Source organism: Desmodus rotundus, chromosome 3, assembly GCF_022682495.2.
Source record: "Desmodus rotundus isolate HL8 chromosome 3, HLdesRot8A.1, whole genome shotgun sequence".
Taxonomy (NCBI): domain Eukaryota; kingdom Metazoa; phylum Chordata; class Mammalia; order Chiroptera; family Phyllostomidae; genus Desmodus; species Desmodus rotundus.
The window spans coordinates 106,277,517-106,298,035 of NC_071389.1; the positions used below are offsets into that span (position 1 = coordinate 106,277,517).

At 35.5% G+C, this 20,519-nt stretch overlaps 1 protein-coding gene across 2 annotated transcripts in view; it reads left to right on the forward strand.

Annotated features, from left to right (window-relative positions):
- The window catches only part of UBL3 (ubiquitin like 3), a 75,538-nt gene that overhangs the window by 36,407 nt on the left and 18,612 nt on the right, over positions 1–20,519 (forward strand). For both annotated transcript variants that reach the window (XM_045188068.2, XM_053920728.1), the window contains exon 2: positions 18,114–18,222. In XM_045188068.2, the coding sequence (XP_045044003.2) occupies positions 18,114–18,222 (109 nt within the window). The remainder of the gene's footprint in view (positions 1–18,113; positions 18,223–20,519) is intronic.

A 20,519-nucleotide genomic window follows, 5' to 3' on the forward strand; every position in this document is an offset into this window, starting at 1 on the left:
GCCATCAGGTCGTTGAAATAGTTAAAAAGGAAAAAGAATTTATTCAATTTATAATTGCAGTTTAAAATCTAAAAAAATAATGGAAAGCTACTCAAAAGTAATATATTTTGACAGGTTTGTAAATTGAATAAAAATTAAAGCTAAATTTAAAAACTAGGACTTTAAATTTGTAACTTTCATAAATCAAATATTAATTTAACAAACCCAAATCAGAGTAAACTTCTATAATTTTCTGAGTACAAAAACTCTCCCTGTTACAAAAAAGCTACCTCTGAGGGCTCCAAAAGCAACTCATATCTTTAGTCTTTTAGCACATGGCTTAATTTTTATCATCTAATTATTTCTATTAGACCAGCTCTAATACGCCTCTTCCTTTGCAATGGATCTTTGTCTTCTGTTCTCTTTTCTACCTCTATGATAAGAATTGACCAGCAGAACTAAATTATTTTTAATGCTATTGAAAATAAAAATTTTAAAGTTATTTCTTTTAAAAAAACCAAAAGAACAACCACCACTACCACCAGCCACTCATACACTTTTAAAAAATGGTGCTAGGTATTAATTTTACAGTTAATTGGAAGCACTGACTTGGTAAATAGAGACCTTGGACTTTTAGTTTAACATGCTTGGACCTGTTGGCTTGGATCAATATTGGACAAGCTATTTACTAGAAGTATAGTTTCAAGAATACCACAACGAGTTACATACTGGTGTTAGATAGGATTATTCTAAAGTCAAGTTCCAAGTCAAGGAAGAAGGAAGTATTGTCCTTAATTTGAGGGTTCTTGTAGTGTGGTCACAGCCATGTATTTACTGCCATTCCCCAGCTGGTCTGTTCACTTACACCTTGGTCAAGAGCTGTGTTTTTATTTCAAACTCTTGCTCCCATACAAGGTGATTCAAGTATCTAGGGTTGTTGACCTCAATCATCTGCAAGTTATAGGGTCAACAAATGGTTCATATTTTGCATCTCATCTTTGAGTCAAAGATTTTTCTTTTTTCCCTCTCTTGCTTAGAGACTATGTCTCTTCATTTCTTTTCACTCTAGTTGGAATCATCACTGAGCTTTCTCTTCATCCCCCAGTCCTTCACCCCTCCCCAGTCTTCTTTGTCTTCACAGAAAAACAAGTCTAAAACTAGTCCCATACACACAACATTGAATCTTTCTGATTTGAACCTATGTTAGTAGTTCCTTTGAATCTTTGTTTCTTGGGGCAAGGAGATGGTGATACCAAGATTGGTATTGCCAAGAGCACTGGTGGAGGGAAATTTACAGAAAGTGAACAGATGAAAATATTAAGCTATATCTTTGCCTCAAATAAATATAACATACAAGACAACAATATCCTGAGATAATTCAGGATATTTCTTAAGTGATTAGTAAAAGTCATGGTATTACTTGCCTTGCAGTTAACTTCCTGACCGAGGTTTTTGTTTTATGTCATTGTTCTTGTTGTTGTTGGGGGGTTTTTTAAGCCTGATGCTCAGACTTATTTATTTAGGAAGCATATATTCTGGAGGCAAATGGAGCAGTCCAAATGCTCCAGCTTATCCAGGGACTCTGACCACATAGACTGATCCTCAAGTAAATTCTATATGTACATATGTGAGCAATTCATAAAATAACAATGATGAGTGAGGTAATAAAGCCCTTAGACTTCAGAAGAACCTTAAAGTATGAGATGAGTCATTTGAAGTAAAACCGTGATGTACTTTTAAAAATGTGGATACTCTTCAGGCTAAACTACCTAAAACTTTTTAGTGGTCGAGGCAATTGAACACAGTGGCTAAAAAGAACAGATCCTGGACCCAGGATTGGTTGGAGACCCTGATCAGGTACTTCTAACCTTGTTGGCCCTTTGACCCGTTACTTAGTCTGTGCTGTAGTTTCCTCTTGGGTAAATATGGGCATAATAATAGCAATTTTCCTGTTGGTTGCTGTGAGGATTAAATGAGTCAATGTATGTAAAATGCCTAAAAGAGAGGGTGCTTGTGATTATTAATAATGTTACTACTTTTCACTGCATATTAGATATATTTTAAGTATATTATTAGATTAAATAGATTTAGGAATTCCCTGGGAAACTACTAACTGACATATAGCCTTTTTTTCAATAGAAATGTGATCTAGGTTACAAACAATGGATTTACAAATGGGAAGCCTTGGGACATAAAAGCTTATAAATTAGAATTGATTAGAGTCCAAAGTGTTCAGTATTTGCTAGATTAAAGCCATTAATAGTTTAGTTGTTCCTGGTAGGCCTGTGCATATAAAAGCTTATGTATATGTGATCAAAACCACTAACTCCATTCTTGAGTGAATAGTATGAATACTGGAATGTGAAATAAATGTTTGTAGTCTTATCACTTTGGATTGCTAAGAAAAGACTATCCTGTAGGCAGTAATCATAACAGAAGATTTGAGTAGAACTCTGCCTTGTGTGTGTGTGGTCCAGATGCAATTAGATCTTCCTCACAGCTGCTGCAAGAAAACAATCAGATGCATAGCCAATTTCATGATCTCAGAAACATACAGAAGTTTACCTGCTGATTTCTGTTGCTTTGGTAGATGTCAAATATTCAAGCATTCACATAGGCCCATGATAAATGCCTGATAAACATTTGTTGCATGGATGAGTTACAGTATACAGGATTAACTAGAACAAGATGTATGAGGGTGGGGTACAGAATGCCCGAGAAGACCAATTAGTAGATTACTTAACTAATGATAAGGGTCTAAACTAGGATGTTAACAGATGAATATGGGTGGCGGGGGGGGGGGGGGGGGGGGGAGAATAGATCCAGAAGGAAAATCATTAACAAAACCTGGTAACTGTGTAGCTATGGAAAAATAGTTGTGATCAAAATAACATTTAAAATCATATCCACTAGCAGCCTCTCTTGTTGAAGGATTCATGGTCTTCATATCTTCCTTCTGACTTCTGGAATCATTATTGAATTATATAAATTAAATTAACCTTTACCTGGGTACTTAGTTTCCACCTGACAAAAATAACTAAGCTAGGCCAGGAAAGGTAAACATACATATAGGTATGTGCATATGCATGTCTGGTGTTACTACATATTCTGTCTTAGCATTGTTGAATTGCTTTAGAAGAAACCGGGAAAAAATAATTTTACTATATTCCCTAAGAAAGCATTTTATGCCGTAATCATACTTTCTAAAACTTTGAAGATAGAGTAAGGACAGTACGTTAGGGATTGGTTATTGTTCAAATTAATGTCATGAATATTCTGAAAATAAAAATCTAATTCTTCTAATGAGAGGTCCAGAAACTCAGTATCTTTACCTGATTTCTATATCTGTTTTATGGTGTTAGTTATTCTGAGTTACTGTTGCTGTAAATTAGCAATCGTTGAAATTCCTCACATACTCTTGCAGTTTTGTTAATAGACAGAAACGTAGGCTATTTCACTGGTTAAAAATTAGCATATTGTTCAGCATATAATCCAAGTCCGAGGGTTGTCATACATAACTGACCTATAACAATTTACTTGGATTTCTAGCTGTCTTCTGGTTTCTTTACAATTTGAGATAATTTTTCTTCAACTCGAAACCTAAGTCTAAATTTGCAAAAAGTATACTGTGACATTTTCTAACTCAGTGCCTTGATCCTTTAGTTCTTGAATTGTTTCTCTGGTGACATTCTGCTCTTTTCATGTCCATGTCTTTAGATAAATTGTCTTACATGCTCTTCACAGTCTTTCCTGTTTATAAATATTCCTTCTTTTGTTGTTTATTAGCCATTTACTTTTTCCCCGGAGTTCATCTGTTTTTCTGCTTAACTATTTCTTTGTCAACTTTTTCCTTTTAGTGTTAATTTGTACTTTACCACTCTGTAGTTCCCTTTACTTCCAGTCTTTAGCATCTGCTGCCATTTGTTTTGCTTTCTGTATGGTAATACTAAATGTTTTCATGCTGGTGGATTTACATTCTGTAACCACTTTTTATGAGTATTCAAGGTGGGGTTTTTTTGTAATGAGTAGCACCCAATAATTATATTAATTAGCATTCTTAGATGGTATGTGCTGCATAGTTTCAGGATTTTATGCTATATTTTACTAGTAATTGTATCGAATATTATATGCTCACAAGGATGTGTTTATCACATTTGCCCCTCTCCTTCCTTGCTTGTTGTGCAGATTTCTGCTTCTGAATAATTTGTCATGCTAATCCTAAGTAAGTTGATAAATTTTTGTTAGGATTTTTAGATTTAATAAATAATAATAATTAATAAAATGCGGTTGCATTCAAGTAAGAATTCATGAGAATTTCAGAGACACTACTTTATAAGTGAGAACCTCAATATTAAGAACACATGAGGTCATGGCTATCTGAGACACCACTAAGGGACAGTATCACTAGTCACAGGTTGATGCAAATTGTCTGTGCCAGCTGAATAGGACTGTAGAGCATAGGCAGCCTGAAACAATCATTTTCTTCATAGTCAGACAGAAGGTATTCTTCTTAAATAAGAGAGCTTGCTATCACTTGAATAATGAGTGGACTGACAAACATATTGTAAAGAATAGGATGATTTTTTCAATGTTTTTTCATTCTTCAGGGCAGCTGATTTTCATTATCACTGTGGTCTATTTCAGAGCTTGTATTCCATGATGTCTGTGCATAGAAAATAGTGTGTCATCACCCAGCTCTGTGTAACAGTAAAACATTACAGTGCATTTTTTCTTGGTTATTGTTAGTGGATTCACTTCCTGGTTGTACTTAAAGTATCCTTTTATGTTTACATTATTGAAATATTTTAGGAATGTTGGCTATAGTCTGGAATATTCTGGTACATTATTCATTCATCTCCCAATATATTAAATACCTACTATTTTTCAGGCACAGGTAACTATATAAGATTAACTATGTGCATTAATTTAAAATGTATATTTTTCTTCTTATCAAAAAGCAGGATTTAATTCAGAAACAAAACACAGCCAAAGTCACCTCGTCTCCAAAATCATTTTGTAGCCTCACATGCAAGAGACTGTGCTGTTCATGTAAGTTAGAAAAGAACTATTAAGAAATCTTAAGGTTGATTTTCAACCAATAAGAAGAGTGATTTAATTGCAAAATTAAGACACATACATAAACTGTCTTTAATTTTTATAAATGCTACGATATGTGTGGGATGGCCTTATAATTTGTCTAGATTGAGATTCTTTTGAATGTAAAAGGGGGCCCTGTTTGTAATAGCGAGACAACAGATGTAAATCTAAATTGTCCCAGGCAGCCCTGGCCAGTGTGACTCAGTTGGAATGTCATCCCATAGACTGAAAGGGTGCGAGTTCAATTCCTGGCCAGGGCACATACCCAAATTTTGGATTTGATCCCTGGTCAGGGCATGTATGAGAGGGCAGCCAATTGATGAATTGATGTTCTTTCACATTGATCTCTCTCTCTCTCTCTCTCTCTCTCTCTCTCTCTCTCTCTCTCTCCCTCTCCCTCCCTCCCTCCCTCCCACCACACCCTCCCGCTCTCTTGCTCCCTTCCTCTCTCCTAAAGACAAGGAAAAAATGTCCTCTGGTGAGGATTAAAAGAAAAGAAGAAGAATTGTCCCAGGCAAACATGGACACACAGGGTCATACTGATCTCTGGGTATAGCCAGTCCTTTCATACAGCAGTGATATAAATATTTAATTCACAGTTATGCTATAGAAAGGAAAGTCACTGTGGCACCCTCTAACAGTAGGCCAGTGTGGCTCAGTTGGTTGGAGTGCTCTCCTGTAACCCAAAGGTAGGGTGTTCAATTCCTGGTCAGGGCACATGCCTGGATTGTTTGTTCAGTCCCCAGTTGGGGCGCATATGAGAGGCAACCAATCAATGTTTCTCTCTCATCGATGTTTCTCTCTCTCTTCCTGTCTCTCACAAAGCAATGAAGAAATGTCCTTGGATGAGGATAAATATAGTTTTTTAGATTGTAGTAAAATATACATAATATTTACCATTTAACCATTTTTCTTAATTCTTACCAGAAGATATGTTTTTATTGATTTTTAGAGAAAGAGGAAGCAGGGCTGGGGGGGCGGAGAGAGAAAGGTAAAGAAAGAAACATCGACCTGAGAGAGAAACATGAATAAGTGGTTTCCCATATGGGCCCCAACTGAGGATTGAACCCACAACCTTTTAGTGCATGCAGCGATGCTCCATCTAACTAAGCCACCTGGTCAGGCTTAACCATTTTTAGATGTACGGTTCAGTGGTATTAAAAAACATAATATTTTGCAACTATCATCACCATCTACTTCCAGAACTCTCTTTCTTTTGTAAAACTGAAAATCTGTGCTCATTCAACAGCAACTCCAAACTTATTTCATAGTAAATATAAGGACTCTTTTTCTCTTAACATTTACTTATATTCTCTAGAAGTTCCATCACTCAGAGAAAAAGGCAGGATTACTTTTTAGTTAGTATGTTGCAGATTAAGGAATATTTTTCTCAAAAATTTCATGAATCCTAAGAGAAAAAGCAAGCCTTCTTAAGTGTCTATTTGAAGACAAGAATTCTATGTTTAGAAAGATCTAGGGGGAGATTGAGAGAGTATTTTGGGAAGACGTTGAGGTATGCTAGAACAAACCCTGACCTAAGAGAGAGAAAACTTGGGTTTCTGTTCTACTTTGCCACTAGCTAGCTAGCCTCTCAGGGTCTTTTCCCTTGTCTGTCCCTATCTGCCTATGAACTCAGACTGCTTGCAGTGTTAAAAGTTGAATGATAAGGACTACTGTAAAAAGCATGGAATTTAAAGTAATTCTGAGAATTTGATAATAGTGTAGAAGAAATAGGAAGGAGAGAATCGACACCCACAGCAAAAGGGCAAACACTTAGCTCAAAAGTAATGTGGCAGAAGCCTCAAATAATGGCAAAGCCAAGCAAATAAGAAAAAGTACTGACATCTAAAAGTTTCATCCTGTGTCCCACTGGATTTATTGGAGTAGCTAGGTGATTAGAGAGAAGGCAAAGTACTATATGAAATAATATAGGTAAGTAAATCTTCTGGTACATAGTTGATATTCAATAAGTATTAATTTCCTTAGCCAAAAAACTCACTCCATCATATTTCCACTAATAGAAGGACAGAGAAAAGAATTATCATCTTCCTGAAATACATGAAAATGTATTAGGAATATAGAAAAAGCTACTCTCTCTTCTCCAGTGTTCTATTGCTTTGCCTTTGCCAGTTTCTTGTCTCCTATCTATAATTTAATATTGTAAGTTCTTTGGTGACAGAAATAATTGTGCTAAACTTTTGTTCTTTTTTTTTAGTTGATTTTAGAGAGAGAAATATCAATGTGTCCTCTTATTTATGCATTCATTGGTTGATTCTTTTATGTGCCCTGACCAGGGATTGAACCTATAACCTTGGCATTGTCAGGGCAATGCTGTAACCAACATTGCTACCCAGCCAGGGCCTGAACTTTTGTTCTTAACTGAGTAATAAAACTTGAAAATACTCCTTAAAACAAATGTTTCCCTAGATATAAATCTGGTGTCCCAGAGAAAGTGCTTTGGTTTCATTTGAATTTGCTATTTAAATGATAGTACGTATGAGAAATTAGACTGCTACTATTGTGAACTGAAATCTGGTTAAAGCAACCAGTTTATAGCCTATGTTCAAGTTTTAAAGGGATATTGTGTGGTTGGGTTTTAATGTCATACAGAACCATAATTTAATTTCAGAACCAATATGTTTTCTCAGTGTACAGGATTTGGAATTTGAAAAAATATATATTGTTCAGTCTCATGAAATTTTAATTTTATCAAAGTTTTCCAAACTTATTTTAAAGTAAGTGTACATTATAAATTTAAAGAGCATTATATAGTTAATATTATGTGATTTGCTGCACTGATGATGGATATGATGATGATAATGACACATAATTTGTGGTAATAGCTCATTAGGCATTTACTATGTGCCAGGCACTAAATGCTGTGTAAGTTTTGAACTGTGTTATTTTACTCCGAATTGTATTTATAAGAACCCAGTGTTTGTTTCTTCACTGATGAGGTAAAACAAAAATCAATCTACTTAGAGAGCAGGAAGGATAATTGACTGTTAATGTTAATTCATTTTTATAGCCCAGCAGCTTCATTTTCATGTTTATTGCTCAAAACATAATTTAATGAATAAATATTTGACCATTTATATCATTCAAAAAGCATTGATATTGCTTTGGAATATAGTGCTTCACCTACATTTTAGAATGAGTTATGTGTTCTGGAAATTGATATTTGCAGTAAAACGAGATATTTATTGTAAATGTTTTACTTGGGGAATTAAGCTAAAGACCTCTCTGACCTCCTATCTTCCAGGGTAGGTAAGTGTTTCTACAATTAAAACTAAAGAATCCATTTTTAATTTTTTCTTTGAGGAAATTCCATAGTGTTTTCCACAGTGGCTGCACCAGTCTGCATTCCAACCAACAGTGCACCAGGGTTCCCTTTTCTCTGCAGCCTCTCTAGCACTCGTTGTTTGTTGATTTTTTTTAATGATGGCCGTTCTGACCCATGTGAGTTGATATCTCATGTGGTTTTAATTTGTATCTCTGTGATGGCTAGTGATGTTGAGTATCCTTTCTTATGTCTCTGGGCCCTCTGTATGTCCTCCTTGGAAAAGTGTCTCTGCAGGTCCTTTGCCCATTTTTTAATTGGATTGTTTGTCTTCCTGGTGTGGAGTCATATGAATTTTGTATGTATTTTGGAGATTAAACCCTTATCTGATGTATCACTGGTAAATATGTTGTCCCATACAGTCGGTTTCCTTTCCATTTTGATGATGGTTTCTTTAGCTGTGCAGAAGCTTTTTAATTTTATGTAATCTGATTTGTTTATTTTCTCCTTTGTTTCCAGTGTCTTAAGAGATATATTGGCAAAAATATTGCTTCATGGGATATCTGAAATTTTACTGCCTATGTTTTCCTCTAGGACTTTTATGATGTCATAAGTTACCCAGTGATTCCACTGCTAGGAATATGCCCTAATCCCGAAATAACCAATTCAAAAGAACTTAAGCGCCCCTGTGTTCATAGCCATGCTATTTACAATAGCCAAGTGCTGGAAACAAACTAAGTGCCCATCAGCAAATGAGTGGATCAAAAAACTGTGGTATATTTATGTAGTGGGATACTTTGCTGCAGAAAGAAGGAAGGAACTCCTATCTTTTGTGACACCATGGATGGAACTCAACAATATTATGCTAAGTTAAATAAGCCAGTCAGTGAAAGACAAATACCATATGATCTCACCTATAAGAAGAATCTAATGAACAAAATAAACTAATGAGCAAAATAGAACCAAAGGCATAGAAACATGGAACAGACTGACAGTGACCAGATGGGAGAGGGATAAGGGTAGAAAGAAGGGGAAGGGACTAGTCAAAGAATGACTCATGGACGTGGACAGTGGTGTGGAGATTGACTGTGGAAGCGGGGCATGGGCTGGGTGGAGGAGGGCAAAGGGGGAAACAATGGGACAACTGTAATATAACAATAAAATTTTTAAAAAAATAATTCAACATATCAAAAAAACCCATATTTACTTATAGCACCATTAGATATTTTATGTACCTCACAGGAAATAAAATAACATGTCTCTTGTTAAAAAATAAATAAGGAATCCTATTGAGGTTTTACATATAAAGACTTAATATTTTAAATGAATTCAGCAAAGTACCAGGATACAAAATTAATATCCAGAAATCAGTTTCTTATATGCCAATAATGAATAAGAGAAAAGGGAATAAAGAAAACAATCCCATTATATCCTTGGTTAAACCTAACCAAGGATATAATGACCTGTACATGAAACATTATAAGACACTGAAGAAAGAAGCTAAAGAAGATAAAAATAACTGGAAGTACATACCATGGTCATGGATGGGAAGAATTAACATAATTAAAATGTCCATACTATGCAAAACAATCTATAGATTCAGCACAATTCCTATTAAGATTCCAATGACATAATTCACAGAACTAGAACAAATATTTCAGAAATGTGTGTGGAACTCCAGAAGGCTCTGCATAGCAACACCAATCCTGAGAAAGAAGAACAAAGTTGGAGGAATCACACTACCTAATACCAAACTATACTATATGTCTACAGTAAACAAAAGAACATTGTACTAGCATGAAAACAGGCACATAAATAAGGGAACAAAATAGAGAGCCCAGAAATAAACCCATACCTTCATAGTCAGTTCATATTCTACAGAAGAAGCATGCACATACAAAGAGCTACAGATAGTTTATTCAATAAATGGTGTTAGGGTAATTGGACAGACACCACACACAAGAATAAATTCAAAATGGATCAAAGACTTAAATGTTATACCTGAAACCATAAAATAGTAGAAAACATAGGCAGCAAAATCTCAGACATTGCTCGTAGCAATTTTTTGTTGGATGTATCTGCCCAGGTAAGGGAAACAAAAGAAAAGATAAACAGATGGGACTACATCAAACTAAAAAGTTTTTGCACAGCAAAGGAAATCATCAACAAAATAAAAAGACAACCCACAGAACAGGTGAACAGATTCACTAATACATCGGATAAGGGGTTAATATCCAAAGTTTATAAAGAAGTTACAAAACTCAACACCAAAAAAACAACCCAATTTAAAAATGGACAAAGGATCTGAATAGACACTTCTCCAAAGAGGGCATACAGATGGCCAACAGACATATGAAAAGATCTCAATGTCACTAATCAAAGAAATGCAGATTAAAACTACAATGAGATACCATCTCACTCTGTCAGATTGTCTACCATCAATAAATTAAGAAACAAGTGCTGGGAAAGATGTGGAGAAAGGGGAACCCTTTTGCACTGTTGGTGGGAATGCAGAATGATGCAGCCACTATGGAAAGCAGTATGGAGATACCTCAAAAAGTTAAAAATGGATCTACCTTTGACCCAGGATCCCACTTTTGGGAATACATTCCAAGGAACCCAAGACACTAATTTCTGTTTTTTTTAAATCATTTTTATTAATGTTAGAATGCAGTTGTCTCCACTTTCCCACATCCAAAACACTAATTTGAAAGAATGTTAGCACCCCTATGTTCTCTGCAGCATTATTTCATTATTTACAATCACCAAGATATGGAAACATCCCAAGTGTCCATTAGTAGATGAGTGGGTAAAACAACTATGGGACATTTACACAAGGGAATACTACTTGGCCATAAAAAGGAACAAAATTTTACCCTTTGCGACAGTATGGATGGACCTGGAGAACATTATGCTAAGTGAAATAAGCCAGTCAAAGAAAGACAAAAGCATAAGATTTCACTTATATATGGAATCTAATGAACAAACTGAACTAATTAGGAGAGTGGGGACAGACTCATACGTGAGAGCAGGATGACAGCTAGTGGTAGGGGGATGTTAGGGGTGGAGGGATTGAGCAAAAAGGAAAAGGGACACATGGAGATGGACAACAGTGTGGGGTGATTGCTGGGAGGAGGGATATAAGAGGATTAATGGTAATGGAAAAATTGATTTAATATTTTATATATATGGAAATTGACATAATGCTAAGTGCTAAAAGGAATGTAGAAAAAGGTTCCATAGTTTTAATGCATGTAGGAAATCTCAGTGTACCTTAGTTTATTACTCTGTACTACAAGTTAATTCATAGACAAGAATTCACATGTGTTTTCTTAGAGGTTAAAATCTGTAGTCATGGATTCATTATAACAACTTCCTCACAAATAGGACTGCTGCTCCCTTCCAGTGGGGAATAGGAATGCTTTCTGGGCTTCTCTAATTTTATTTTGAAATTCTTGTCCTATGATTTAAAAAAAAAAGTTTCATTATTTATTCAGGATAATTGGGCTTAGGAGGTATTATTGATGCCATCTCCTCTCAAACATACCAGCCAGAGTGTGTATATATTGGGGTGGGGAGTGTAGGGCACCAAGCATTACAAATAGAAGGAATAACCTGTGTAAAGACCTTGAGGAACTGAAAGAAGATACCTGTGATTGGAACATAGTGAGGGCAAGAGTGGTTGAGATGATGATGGAGAATAACCATGGAAGATGATGGTGAGGAATTTGCTAGGGCCACCTGGTTCACTCTAGCCAAGTGGTGAGCAGCAGGTATGTGTTATTAGCACACCTGGGTTCAAATCTCAGCTTCCTTACTAAGTCTAAACTCATTTTTCCAACTCTAAAATGGGGGTAGTAATACCTCCTTCAGAGCCTGGCTAGGTGGAGTGGTGACCAAGTGCAGTGCCTGAAACATAGTAAGCCACACAACAAATGGCAGGCTGTTAGCACGTTTCTTCTTTATTCACATTACCACACATACCCCACTCTGGATTCTCAGACTCACAGGCATTCCTTCTATTACTTTTAAAATTCATTCAGCAAATATTTATTGGACACTTAAAATTTTATACCCGTAGCTATGCTTCTCTGCCACACTTATGTTTGTATGTCTCTCTTATAGTTTCAAGTTTATGAAATCCTCAGGGATTTCATATTAAATCTTTTGTAATCCAGGCACCAAGTATAGTGTCTGCTTCAGAAAATGTTTGAATAAACAGACACCTAAAAGAAAGTTTATGAAACATGATTACCATATTTTAGCACTGCAGTTGCTTGGATAATTTGTTTTAAATCAGTCCTATGTAGAAAAATGAACACATTTCTTGTTGCCCTCATTCCATTTTTAACAAAAATTCAAAATATGTCAGTTACAAATCCATCACTCTAGAAAAATAGAAAATATGCTTGCCCCAACCAGTGTGGCGTAGTCGGTTCTGTGTCATTCCACAAACCGAAGGGTCACCAGTTCAGTTCCTGGTCAGGGCACATGCCAGGATTGTGGGTATGGTCTCCAGTTGGGGCACGTACAGAGGCAAACAGTTGATGTTTCTCTCTTACATAGGTGTTTTTCTCCTTCTCTCTCCCCCTCTTTCTAAAAATTAAAAAAAAAAAACTAAAAGAAAGAAATTATGCTTATCTATTTTCAGATTCATACATTACCTCAAAATAATTAACTTGAGAGGTTTTTATCTTTTTTCAAGATTAATTATTTATTTTAGTACGATATTATTTTTTAAAAAGAACTATTTTCTTCAGAGAGTCTCAGAACTAAATAACTATTTTACTACTTATTTGCATATATTATTTCTATGCAAATAAGAGAAGTAAAGACAGACATGTAATACCATGTGTTTTTAGCAAGTTGAGTAATTGCTTTTTAAAAAAAAAATCTGTTTATTTTTAGGTAATTATAGATTCACATGCCTTTGTAGAAAATTGTAGAGAGAAATCCCATATACCCATCACCCAGTTTTCCTTAATGGTAACATCCTAACAGAACTGTGGTACAATATCCCAACAGGAAATGAATGCTGATAAAATCCACAGACTTTATTCAGATTTCTCTAGTTGTCATGTCTGTGTATATATTTAGTTCTCTGCAGTTTTATCACATGTGCAGATTCATGTGACCACTTAGTTCCAGCGCAAGGTTCCTTTGCACTTCCCTTTTGTACACACAGCCACCTATGCCTCTTCCTCACACTTGGCTGCCATGATTCTTTTCTCCAGTTCATAATTTTGTCATTTCAAGAATATTATGTGTATGGAATCATATAGTATGTGTAACCTTTTGGGATTGGCTTTTTTTTTTTTTGACTCATTATAATCCCCTTGAGATAAATTTGAGAGCTTTTAAAAAGGGATTTGCAAAGAAAGTCTTACATCTTTTCCACTGGGCCTCTTGCTTGCCCTTGAGCAAAAAAGGTGGAATGAGCACCACAAAGGCAAAGGTGCTTTCCTATCCTGTGAGGTAGAGTGCCCCAGTAATCATGTTTTTCTTTAGAGACTCTCAGAGAAGTTTCGATATCCTTTTCTTATCTATATGCTGACCTCTTGGTGGAAGACAGCCCTTTATTTTAAAGGGCATGCTCCACCTCTATAATGTCTGTTTTATATCCAAGGACCATTCCAGTTAATTCCATCTTTCATTCCTTCTCTCTCCTTCCTCTAATTTTTTTAATCCTGACCAATTGAAAACAAATTGCTGTTGAATTAAGTTCTAGATGAGATTTTTGCAAATTGATGTAATCAGTTTGACTGAAAACATTTTTTTAAACTTGAAATTACATGCATTGAAGAGTTCTTGTTTCCATTGGCTTTACAGCAGGGGTGTCAAAGTCATTTTCACCAGGGCCACATCAGCCACATCAGCCTCCCAGTTGCCTTCAAAGGGCCAGATGTAATTTTAGGACCGTATAAATGTAACTACTCCTTAACAGTTAAGTGAGAACTCGGCAGCGCTGCTGCCAGGTAGAAACAAGGTGCTGGGCCAGATAAAACAAGGTGGAGGCCCAAGGGCCTTGTGTTTGCCACCTGTGCTTTACAGGATCATGGTAGTTCTACCTCGCTACTAGTCTTGTTTTGATTTGTTTGCCTCAAAAGTAATTATAAAATATGTAATTCATTTGGATGAGCAAAATGCCATCCCTTGGGAATTTTATTACATGATAGGAGCTCTGTCTCAAATCAAGTCATCCAGAGTCTTAACGAATAGCTTTGTTTTTTAGACAAGTATGTATATGTAGTATATCATATTTTAAGCTGTAAATAGGAGTCTTGTTTTTAACTCATTGTTGATATGTCCAGACTCCCACTACCTCACAAGCAGAGGTTATTTTAAGGTATTTTATAGGTTGACTTAGCTTCAATTCAAAGAAGTAAAAAGGCCTTTTATTAATAAATATTTAAATAATTAGTGCATAATCTTTTAAAGGGAACCAGCTCATATTTGGAACTATATCTTTATATCACTACCAAAAAATTACTGTTATCAGTTTCCATTCTACATAATGCACTTGCCATTTGATAAAAAGCCCAGAATGCTGAAGCCTAGATTTGAATCTTGCTGCTTATCTTTTCAGTCTACAGTTCCACTTGCATCTTGAAACTAAAAAAATGAAATATTAGTCAGTAAATATTGATAGAACACCTACAATATTCCAGGCACTGTTATAGGCACTGGAAGTGTTTTTAGGCAGTGTGTTACTTCACTTACCAACTTAATTTTGTGTGTTTCTTGCTGTTATTTTAAATTTTGGACATAAACTTCTTTCCTGAAGCAGTCTTTATCTGTTATAGTCAGGTGTAGGTAATTTTAACTGTAAGACTTGGTAAATTCTTGGATTTATGTGTTTATGGGCTCACCCTCGGCATTGTCACATTTCCCTCCTTCCCCATCGACAGAGGTGATTAGGCTTGGCTTCCTGTAAGTAGATTTTAAAATCTTACCCTGTTTTTTGTTCTCATTTTGTAGCCCAAAGCACTTTCACGACTTACAAACTCAAACGTTTTGGGGGCCAGGCAAGTATCATAAATATTTGAAGCAGCAGTGTAAGTAGGTAGGGATTGGAAGGGTCTCTGTCAAACCGAACAGTTCCTACTCACCTGTAAACATTTTAAAAAGTATTGTTAACCTGTGTCAAAAACATTTAGAGCCTAAAAGTTTCCAACATTCTGAACATCTAGATAAACAAATTCTTTAGACCATTGATTTTCAGATATGAAAGTGAATTATCAATTTATTGGTGACAGTGATATATATACCAGTTTTAAAATAGGAAATACCTAGAATTTTGTGATATGAACCCAAACCTAGTTAGTATTACATATTTATTGGGTGAGCTATATGTGTTGTGTTGTTTTATTTAACATACTCTGGGCATCTTTTCATGTCAGATCACATAGACCTATATTTCATGTCATTTAACAGCTGTGCCAGTTTCCATTGTAAGGATTTATGGTCATTTATTTTCCATTTCTCTGTTGATGGATATTAGGGAAAATACAAAATATGCTTTGATGTCACCATTACTGATTATAAGGATTGTCTTTTTTCTTTGTTATTTTTAAATAACTATAATTTGAATAAAAGCCCAATAGAAATTAATTTTAAGCTTAAAAGACTATTCTAAGAAGTAGTATGTTCATATCATTTATATAACTTTCAGGAAGCTTGAATTTAGTTACATTTCTTTCTGGTTAAACAAATATATTTGGCTGAACTGGTATGAGGGTCATAATTTCCTGGGCATTAATGATTAAAAGCCTCCTACACAGTAGTTTGAAACCTTTAGAAGGGTCCATGTAAGTTCAGAGCGTAATATATGTATCAGCATTCACACATAAAGAGACAGCCAAGAACAGTGATGTATCTGTTAGTACTAAAGTCCACATTGTATTGTATAGATAGGTATTGGGTTCCTTGCTTAAAGAATCACTCCTTACTTGTTTATTATAGGAAATAAAGAAGGTGGTAATTTCTTACAGTTTAATCGTTTTGGAAACCACTACTTGAATTTAGTTCAAGTGGAACTTAACAGAGTTTCTGGATCATATCATTTTGCAGCAGTGTGATTATATCAGATTGCATCCTGTATTAGGTTCTTTGGTTTAATTTCATTCTAGTTAAGAAAGAAATGCAGCAAAACATTCTTACTGGACATTAATAAAGAGTTTTTCACTTGGAATATAGATTTCTATTTAACTTAAAATTTTTTTTTTTATTGAAATAGACTGTACAATACCATTAGAATACATTTTCTAATACGGAATCCAGTTCTCTATCTGATATGGAATCCAGTTGCACCCCATTGAATATAGAACTGTCTGCATATATCATTTTTCTAGATGAGATATTTTATAACCTTCAACTCATCTTCAAAGTGGTGAGGCTCTGGGAGTGTCACTGGCCATGGTGGTAGTAGGTGGATCAGTGTCTTGGTGGTGCTGCATCAGGCACCAATTTATCATTGTAGCCTTTGCCATCTCACAGATTTTCTGGTATTTTTTTTAATAAGAAAGAAATACTGGTAATTGAAGATGAGAGATTGGAAACCTGGAACCCAGTGCAATTCAAACTGGTACAATGACATTCTCTGTTCTTTCTATATAAAGAAGCAGGGCTTAGTCCCAGGGCTTAGCTCTGGACCAGACCCAACTTTTAGGAAGGTTGTCTTTGCTGTCTTAACAAAGGCCCAGAAGTACAGGAGGCCATGCTTGTGTTTCTGTCAACTTACAGAGAAATGAATGGATGTTGTGATTAAAAAAATAATATCAAGTTAATCATGGGTAAAAATAAAAATTAAAAAGTGAACATTTTGGAAAATGTGTTAAGAATGGCAGGTAAGCAAATACTTATTTAGTGAGAAATGTAAATCCAGTGGATCTCAAAAATTTTAATTCTATTGTCTACCTTAGATTTTTCACTGAGAATCTGTGCTCTTTGTCATATATAGCTCCTCTTCCCTCTCCCAGGAAAATCCATAATCATGCATTTAGGATTAAAGTAACTGCTCTCATTGATTCCTCTATTAACCATAGTAAAGTTCTCTAAAATTATAACATCTGGTTAATTTGTTTAGATTTAAATAATTTTATAGAATAAAAAGTTTTATATAATTTGTTTTCTCTTTTTTTCTAAGTAGATTAATATCTAAATTTTTTTTTCGTTGAGTGAAGTGCTCTGCAGAGTCACCATTTTTGTTAGTTTTGCAATGGAAAATATGCATTCTGAAGTAATAGTGATAACCTGTAAAAGTCTAATTCTGAACATTGCTGGAGTAAATTTTAAAGACATAGTGGATTTTGGTTTTCCATTGTTCATTTATTATGGCATATCTATCTGTTCTTCTCTCATATACATTAAATATTAGAAATAATATCATATATCGAATTCCCATTCTCTAAAAAATTTTTACAGCCCTCACCCATGTGGCTCAGTTGGTTGGGCACCATCCCACAAAGCAAAAGGTCGCTGGTTCGATTCCCAGTCAGGACACATGCCTGCCTTGCTGGTTCAGTCCCTGGTCAGGGTGTGTGTGAGAGGTAACCGATTGATGTTTCTCTCTCACTCCCTTCCCTCTCTCTAAAAATAAATAAAATCTTTAAAAAAATGTTTTTACATAATTTAAGTAAATAAAAATGAGGAAATGGTATTAGTAATAATTTAGAATGTGATTGAAATGAAAAACTGAGTCATATTTTACTTTTAAAATTTCCAGGTTTATATTAAAAGCATCATTGTCTTCTTTCAGATCAATTTGCGCCTTATCTTGGTAAGCGGGAAGACAAAAGAGTTCCTGTTTTCTCCTAATGATTCTGCTTCTGACATTGCAAAGCACGTGTATGACAATTGGCCAATGGGTGAGTGGAGTTTTTCTCTTGAGAATGAATTGTTAATTCCCCATACCTTTACCTTGTTTCATAAACATTTTGAAAAAGTTTTAAATATATAAGGTATAAAAGAATAATTAATTGAGGGCGTAAGTCTCAAAGTTAAAGGGGACCACTGTATGACCTTCCCTGTTTTGCTCTTCAGCTACCTCACTGAGAAATGGTAAAGGAGCCATGATGCGAATCCCTGTTTTTTGACTCAGAACTGCTTTGCTGTAAATGAAAATTATTTTTTAAAAATAAAACACAATACAGCTAACATATACACACTTTGAATTAGTAAACCTATTAATACCAAGACACTAAAAAAGGAAAGAAAACCACCTTTAACAAATTATATTTTGTTTGGTCTGTTCTATACATAAGCTATTTAAAATTGAGTTTGCCACAAAGTTAATTTCCACTTCATGTCACTGCATGTGTTCTCTGAACTACTACAGGTCAAGAAGGTATAAAACCCATCTGTGCTTTGCATTTTTAATCCAGTGTCCATGACACCAAAATTGTGAGCGAGTGGGGGTGTCCTTCCTCCCTTCCTCTGGTTCCTTTCTATGTGGGAAGACTCAGTCTTGCCATCCTACAGGGAGCTTTCAGCGTATGTTCCTCCTTTGAACTTTCCCCACTTCATCTTGACCCTTTCTTGTACCATAGTGATATGACTGTTTCAGCTGATTTCACTTAATTTTACTAGCCAGAGCAATTTGGACTTTTAAAGGAAAAGACGTGTTTCAATAAAGAAAACAGTGTATAAAAAATGAATAAATTAGGTCAGTATCTCTTTACCTTAAATAATATATGGAACTATGTTAGAGGAAGAAAATTCTTGTAGATTCCCTAGTACTAACTTAAATTATTTTTAGCACAGTGTTTATTTTTAAAGATAAAAACATCAAACCCAGTTAAAACTCTTTTCCTTATTAACTCATATACAACCATAAAACTAAAAAGATATACAAGTAAAATGCACACATAACTCTAAAACCAACAATATTAAGATAAACAACATTAATGTGCTGGAAGATATATTTTTCCTAAAACCAACTTACGGCTTGGACCATAATTAGGATACTGTTGAGTTGGCATGTTTGTGCTCTTGCTTGCTGTCTGAGGACCCTGTCACCACAGAACCTTCATTCACACAGTGTACCAAACTGCCAGCTCTCACTCAGCAAGAAAGAATCATTTATGTATTAAGTCCACCTCTGTTCTTTCCTTGTTAGCCTCTTGACAATTAAAGAAGTCCTACTTTGGTGCCAGGTCAATCATAAACTTAAAATGCATACATGGGCATTAAAACCCCAAGTCTGTACTTGGTTATAAGGGGAATTATTTGAATTATCTAGCTAATCTCTTCCAGATTATCATTAAAATGAAACACAATTTAAAAATTCTTAAAAATGACTTCAAGGAAGACATACAGAGGGCCCAGAGACGTATGAAAAGATGCTCAGCATCACTAGCCATCAGAGAGATGCAAATTAAAACCACAATGTGGTACCATCTCACACTGGTCAGAGTGGCCATCATAAACAAATCAACAAACAAATGTTGGAGAGGATGTGGAGAAAAAGGAACCCTAGTACATTGTTGGTGGGAATGCAGACTGGTGAGGCCACTGTGGAAAACAGCATGGAATTTCCTCAGAAAACTAAAAATGGAACTGCCTTTTCACCCAGCAGTTCCACCGTTGGGATTATACCCTAAGGCTCCTGAAACACCAATCCAAAAGAACCTATGCCCCCCAGTGTTCATAGCAGCACAATTTACAATAGCCAAGTGCTGGAAGCAACCTAAGTGCCCATCAGCAAATGAGTGGATCCAAAAACTATGGTGCATTTACACAATGGAATTCTATGTAGTGGAGAGAAAGAAGGAGCTCCTACCCTTTGTGACAGCATGGATGGAACTGGAGAGCATTATGCTAAGTGAAATAAGCTAGGCAGTGAGGGACAAATACCATATGATCTCACCTTTAACTGGAAGATAATCAACAAAAGAAAAAAGCAAACAAAATATAACCAGAGACATTAAAGTTAAGAACAATCTAACAGTAGCCAGAGGGGAGTAGGGAGGGAGCAGTGGGGAGAGGGGTTTATAAAGGACACAGGGACAAAATCACCGGGGGGGGGGGGGGGGGGGGGGGGGAGTGTGGAGGCGGGGGAGGGAGGTGGGTTTGGCTGGGGTAGGGTGGAGGGATGGGGAGAAAACGCAGACAACTGTAATTGAATAACAATAAAAATTAAAAAAAAAGAGAAAAGAAAAAAAAG